The sequence below is a fragment of the Podarcis liolepis genome (assembly GCF_965112155.1).
Source record: "Podarcis liolepis genome assembly, chromosome: 16".
Taxonomy (NCBI): Eukaryota; Metazoa; Chordata; class Lepidosauria; order Squamata; family Lacertidae; genus Podarcis; species Podarcis liolepis.
This window is the reverse complement of record NC_139567.1, coordinates 44,191,320-44,198,269: the sequence shown is the minus strand read 5'-3', so window position 1 is coordinate 44,198,269 and position 6,950 is coordinate 44,191,320. Positions and strand designations below refer to the sequence as shown.

General features: G+C 46.1%; 1 protein-coding gene across 1 annotated transcript; it reads left to right on the top strand.

Moving 5' to 3' along the window:
• On the top strand, positions 1–5,879 carry RPL23A (ribosomal protein L23a). The gene is made up of 5 exons (XM_083480295.1): positions 1–145; positions 2,346–2,526; positions 3,547–3,723; positions 4,587–4,656; positions 5,722–5,879. The coding sequence occupies exons 1-5, from the start codon at positions 121–123 to the stop codon at positions 5,734–5,736; spliced, it is 468 nt and encodes a 155-aa protein (XP_083336421.1). The 5' UTR covers positions 1–120; the 3' UTR covers positions 5,737–5,879.
• Positions 5,880–6,950: the final 1,071 nt, after the last annotated feature.

Genomic DNA, 6,950 nt, shown 5'->3' with positions numbered 1-6,950 from the left:
TTCCGCCCGGCAGCTCGCGGGACTTCTCGCGGCGTTTGGGCGCCGTAGCCTCGCGAGAGCTGGCGCTATAAGCTGGCGCGGGGCTCACGTGGTTCTCTCTTTTTCGCCTTCCTTTCCAAGATGGCGCCGAAAGTGAAGAAGGAGGGTGAGCCTCGTGGTGGGGGCTCGGGGGGCGCCCTCTCTGGGGCAGCCGTGGACCTGCGGGGGGGGGGGCTGCAGTGCGGGGAGGGAGTTGGCTGGCGAGGGCGGGGTATAAGTAACATTTATTATTATTATATTATTTCACCCCCCTATAATTGCTATAGCTCTGTTACTTAACTTTCTCTGCTGGGGGGGGCCTGTTGAGAAGGGTTTTGTCCGGGGGGGGCTGCTGGTTTCTCTCTCCCCCCCTAAGTTGGAAGTGGCTTGGCTGCAAGGCAGCCCTCAAATAGGGGAGGGGGCTAAATTATGGGTAGGGAGGAGGTGGTGAATTGGGGGGGGATTCAGAAGGGCTTGTTTCCTGGGGGGGGGAGGCTGCTGGTTCGTTCATCCTTCTCTTAGCACTGCCCCCCCCCCAAGGTGGTTTGGATGAAGTGGTTTGGGAAGACTGACATGGTATTAGCCACCACATTTGGATGTGAGAATGATTAGAAAAATTAGAATATGCAGCAGAAATAGATGATTTGAGGAAGCCATGGAAGCATGGAATGGAAGTCGACCTAAAAAGAAATTATTTAATGAATAGATTGAAATGTTTTCTTTCTTCTCTTTCTTTTCCCCCTCTGTTTTTTTTTTAAAAAAATATTTTATTTTATAGTCTACAAAAGAAAACCATAAAATAAATATAAAACAGGTCCAAAGCAATTGCCGTAGCAACAGTAAAAATACTGTTATATTTTGAAAAAATTATAAAGAAGAGGAGATAGTATTGGCCACCAGCTTGGATGGCGTTAAAATAAATTTTGACAGATTCATCGGGGTGGAGGGAGCTACCTGGGCCTACTAGCCACACAGTCAGAGGCAGCAAGTGCCTCTGAATAACGATTGCTCGGAATCACAGGGATACGAAGATTTCCCTCCTTCTCTTGTAATAGTGAAACCCAGTGAAGCTGAATGTTGAAAGATTCAGGACAGTCCAAATTGGAAGGGGCATTGAGGGACATCCAGCCCTGGCTGAGGCTGTAGGGTGACATGTGTTTGTGTTTTAGACCTACCTGGCAGCCAGACCCATCTAACAAGTGAAGTAAGAGTTGACCTACTGTTGAGTGGCTTTCATTTCTGGCTTTTAGAAAGCTTGTAGGCTTCCTTCTTTTTCAAAATATGTTTTTATAGCAACAGGTAGCTTTCTCCCCCACCCCCCACCCCAAATCTTTATTAACCCTGAGCAGATTTCTTTACATGTTATTCTGCATGTTCTAGATCAGTAGAATCTGGCCTTTTCAGAAATGCTGCCCCCCCTTTACTCAAAGAGGCATTAGGGACCCACTTTTTAACTTCATGAAATATTTTTGTACAGCTGTAGTGTTGCTGTTGCAGCCCACTCTTAAATCAGGTTGTGACCCAATAGATCCTGACTTACCAGTGGACTAAGATGGTGTTGAGGCAAACACTATAAATCTACCCTTCCCGTTCTCATAAAAAGAGACCTGTTGAATCAGACTAAACATTCATATAGCCAGCCCAGCATCCTGTTGTCACAGTGGCCAACCAAACAGCAAGCAGACCATGATCACAACAGCACTGTCTACTTGTGTTCTCCTGTGACCGGTATTCAGAAGAGGTTGCACATAGCTGTCCTGGCTAATAGCCACTCAGAGCCCTCTGAATTTGTCCAAATCCCTTTTAAAGCCATCTAGGTTGGTCCCATCATTGCTTCCTGTGAAAATGAGTTCCATAATTTAACTGTGCTCTGGGTGAAGAAATACTCTTGCCTCTCCTGAATCCTCTAACACTGGGATAACTCACCTTCTTTCTAAATCAGGGTGGGCAACACAATATTCCAATAGAGTTTTCACCATAGATTTGTATAAGGACAGTTTAATTTTCAGTCCCTGATGATCCCTAATGTGGAATTTGCCTTTTCCACAGCATCTTGATGATGGGTCGACATTTTCATTGTGCTAGCATAACCACAAAACCTCTCTTGACCATTCACTGCTAGTTCAGAGCCGGTTAGTTTATGCAAAGATTTCCTTCCCTCTGTGGATCACTAAAAGCACATGTTTCTGTTACTTGAATTGATGTGGAGTAAATTGCATAGGCCATGTGCTGATAATCCCGTTGAAGCTGTATGGGATGTGCAGAGGATCTCTCCCCCCCCTCCCCCCACCTCCCTGCTCATCCTCAGCTCTGTCTTCTCCTTGCAGCTGTCCCGGCCAAGACCGAGGCAAAATCCAAAGCCCTGAAAGCTAAAAAGGCAGTCCTGAAAGGCGTCCACAGTCACAAGAAGAAGAAGATACGGACGTCCCCTACCTTCAGAAGGCCGAAAACACTGCGGTTACGGAGGCAGCCCAAGTATCCCAGGAAGAGCGCGCCAAGGAGGAACAAGTAAGTCGGCCCAAGAGATGCTCAGCGTGGCCCACCAAGTTCTGGTAGCCAGGCAAAATACCCATTCTACTTGTGTATTAAAAATGGATTTTTTTAATGGCATATAGTATCTTCCTGCAGTGAGTTCCACAGTGTCTTCCTTTAAAAATTGCTGATCAGTTTCTGCGCTATCCCTCTCAGCTCCAGTCTATTTTGACAGTTTTGTTTATTTTTAAAAAAATATTTCTGAAGAAAAGTAAAATATTTACATTTAGAAAATATCATAGAAATAATTGAGTGCAATGTCTTTAGTAAAATATTTGGAGGATAAAACTAGATTTATTCTATTTTTATGGTTACTTAATGATGGTCCGTGAATGATGATTGCTGCTCCTGTTCTCCTCCCCCAAATTGTTGAGGGAGTTTGAGAGTTTCCCCACAGGCATCCAGGTGTTCACAGTGAGAACAGGATGTGGGACAAATGGGCTGTTGGCCTGATCCAGAAGAGCTCTTTTTATGTTCTCATCTCAGTGCTTTATGAATGCTACGCAGGCATGTTGAAAGCTGTTTTATCCAAAGTCAGACCTCTGACCCCTCTAGCTCATCATTGTCTACTCTGACTGGCAGAGGCACTGGCAGGAGGGACTTTCCCAGCCCTACCTGCAGATTCCCCTGGGGATTGAATTTGGGACCTCCGACTTCTACCAAGTCAGGCTGTTGGCCTATCTATCTTAAGCACACAGACTGGCAGAGGCCCTCTAGGGTTTCAGGCAGGGAGGATATTCCCCAGCCCCACTGGAGATGCTGAACCGGAGACCCCCTTTTGCACGCAGAGCAGGGGTTCCATTGCTGAGCCCATGGCCTTCCCCTTTGGCCAAGGATTAAAGGTGCAGAGGATGATGATTTAGCGACCAAAGCCTGATTGGTTGTGATTACAGCTTAATAGTGACTGATGCACCTGGATCTGTATTTGAGGACCTCTCGCCCTCACCACTTCTGTGAGTAACTGAAAAAGCCCCCTTTTGCTGCCCTCCTTCCCAGGTTGGACCACTATGCCATCATCAAGTTCCCCCTGACCACTGAATCGGCCATGAAGAAGATTGAAGACAACAACACCCTGGTGTTCATCGTGGACGTGAAAGCAAACAAGCACCAAATCAAGCAGGCTGTCAAAAAGCTCTATGACATTGACGTGGCAAAGGTCAACACGCTTATCAGGTGAGCAGAGACCGTGTGTGTGTGTGAGAGAGAGCGAGAGAGAGAGAGCAGGGAGAGGCGGGTACTCTTGTGCAAATGATGGAAACATTATTGAACTGAAGAAAGTGATGCTTTCAAAGGAACCACTGATGCACAAAAAATGCCCCTCCAGGGATCGACAGAGGTGGAAGAATTCTCAGGGGAGGGTATTTGCCGTCTGTAAATGTACAGTATATCAAACAGAGAACAATAATAACAGATTAAAAAGATGGAAAACAAAGCTGTAAAACAGGCACATAAGAACGAGTACAGTGGCATGTGGGTTAAAACAACAATATTCCAAGTACAGAATATTATCTGATTGTCAAGCATTTCTCCAAGATTTGCCAGGCTTGGGACAAGGTTGTCTTGAAAATGATGGTTCCATTGCACATGTCATAAAAGGAATGCCAAATCATATAAAAAGTGTCTGGACGTTCTAGTCCTTATCGACATCTCAGATTATGCACAATTTTCTCCTGATAACTATATTCCAGAGTGGGTGGTACCAAGCATCCAGTGTAAGGTTTTGGACTGGAAGATAAGGTTTTCTTTGAACATCTTGGCATCTTGCAACGGGGAAAGGATTGTTTTTGCCAGTGTAAAGTAACTCAAAGCACACACCTAAAATTTAAATGAGGAACAGGTGCTGTTAAGAGGAAGAGCATGGATTTTGATTTTTTTAATATAAAAAAAGTTCTAATTGCTCAAGGTAGTAAAATAAGCTGAAGCAAGAATATCACACACTGCACTTATCCTAGGGAACAAATGTGCACCAAGGCTGGAGAGTAGGAATGGTGCAGCACCGCTGCTTTTGAGAGCTAACACCACCTGTCTCCTTCCAGGCCTGACGGTGAGAAGAAAGCCTATGTCCGCCTTGCTCCAGACTATGACGCGCTAGATGTTGCCAACAAGGTAAGGAGGGAGAGGCTGATAGACCCTTTCCCCATAATGGGGCCTTGGAGTAAGGGCAGGCAGGGCCTGGCTGCTGGATCAGGCCAAAGAGGGCCTGGCTAGAGCAGCATCCAGACCCTGTGGAAGCCAGCCAAATTCCCCAGAAGGAAGCCCACAAACAGAACGTGAGTGCAAGAGCGCTCTCCCCGCCTGAGAGTCCTGGAATTACCAGCCAGGAGAAGAGGAGGCAGAATGGCCATCTTTACAGATCGAAAGGGCTGTCACATGGACAGTGCAAACCAATGGGTTCAAATTGAAAGAGAGGAAATTTTGAGTAGTAATAATAATAATAAAATTTTATGTATATCCCGCCCTCCCCAGCCGAAGCCGGGCTCAGAGCTGCTAACAACAATAAAAGTAACACAGCATTCTAAAATCAATTCATTTTAAAATCAATTCAAAATCAAATTAATGGCAACCACTGGGCTAGAGTTCTGTGAGGAATTACCAGAGGAGGGGGTCAGACTGTGCCTTGGCCAAAGGCCTGGTGGAACAGCTCTGTCTTGCAGGCCCTGCAGAAAGATATCGGGGCCACAGCCAAAAAGGCCCTGGCTCTGGTTGAGGCCAGCCTAATCTTAGTAAACATTAGGAAGAACTTTCTGAGGGTTGGAACAGACTTCCTCAGAAGGTGATGAACTCTCCTTCATTGAGGGGTTTAAAACAGTCAGAGATTCTTTAGCTGTGGTTCCTGCAAGGGGGGGTTGGACTAGATGAGCCTTGGAGGTCCCTTCCACCTTTACATTTCTGTTATTCTGGTCATTGCTGCTAGATTTTCTGTTATCGCTGAGAATACTTACTGGGTTTCTAGGAAATAGCCCCAGATCTCAAATTCTTGGACAGTTTTTGCACTATGAGGCTGAGTTGTATAGGCCGCTGTGAAGCTCCTTTGCTAGATGTCAGGTTCCCTGTCCCCCCCCCCCCAGGAGGGAGCAGCGCAGTGAGTGGGTGTGATTCCCCAAGGGGCAGAAAAGCTGGGGTAGATCAGACGGCTAATGCAATTCTTCGCTTTTTCTTTTGTGTTTCCAGATTGGCATCATCTAAGTGGCCCGTTGCCAGCATTGTACGAAAAGACCTCCCACCTCTGAAATGCATTTTGTACAAAATGTTTCCTATAGACTCCTGAGTCTAATCCCACCAGTATATGTAAAAGGATTTTGCAATAAATTGCATCTTGGGCTCCATAAGTAACTCCAGACATGCTTTCAAACAAATGCCAAAGTTTGGGGGGGGGGGAGAGAGAAGGGCTCAGCCTTGTCACCAGGCAAGCGCTTGGAGTGTGGGTCTGCAGGCATCTGAAACAATGCTTATGTGTCTTCTCGTTCTTTGGGAGCAGAATGATGGCTGCCTGTCTGCAGAAATCCAAGACGGAAGCTGCCGTTTTCAACTTAAAGCCATTTCTAAATCTGTTCAAAATTGGGCACTTCCACTTTCTGACCACGGGGAGGCAGATGTTGCGAGAGACGGAAGCAGGCTGAAACTGCAGCCGTTTAGTGTTTTCGTTTTATAAGGGTGAAGAACTAAAGAGACTTTCCTTTGGAAAACAGGGGGGTTGTGGGTCCACACAGGTTTTCAAGCATAAACAACATTGTCTGCCCCCCAACCCAGTGCTTCAGTGGCAGTTAAGCTAGTGCCAAAATCTGTTTTGGCAAAAGACTGGAGCCTTGAGGTGGTTAGCCCTTTTTCTAGCCCAAGGGCTGCAAGGGCTCATTGCAGTTCCTCTGGGGCCATATGGCCCACTCTTCAGCAACCAGGTACGTGCATTTTGATAAAATAAGCCATGCAGACACGCACACAAGAAAATGGGAAAGGAATAAAGAAAGGGTCCGTCTAGCTTTATGTAATTTAGCAAAATGTATATGCCGCTTGATTGTAGTAAAGCCTCTAAGCAGATGACAGTTACAGATAAAAATGATCAATTAAATTTTTAAAAAATGATTAAGTAAAAGAGATTAAAATGCATGCCAGCATCTACCTGTGTGTGGCTAGGGTTCCCTAAGAAAAAATGTTTTAGGCAGACATGGCAGAGAGTTCAGGAAAGGCACCTGCCTGTTATCAAGAGGCAGGGAGTTCCAGAGGGCAGGTGCCACCACACTAAAGCGCCACTTCCTTACAACTGCAGAGCTGGTATTGGAAAGATCAGAGCGCTTGAGCTCTGGGAGTGATGCGATCTTGCAGGTGACCTGGTCCCAAGTGAAGGGTTTTAGATTCTAGCCGTAATGCCTTGAACCTGACCTGGTAGCAAACTGGCAAGCAGT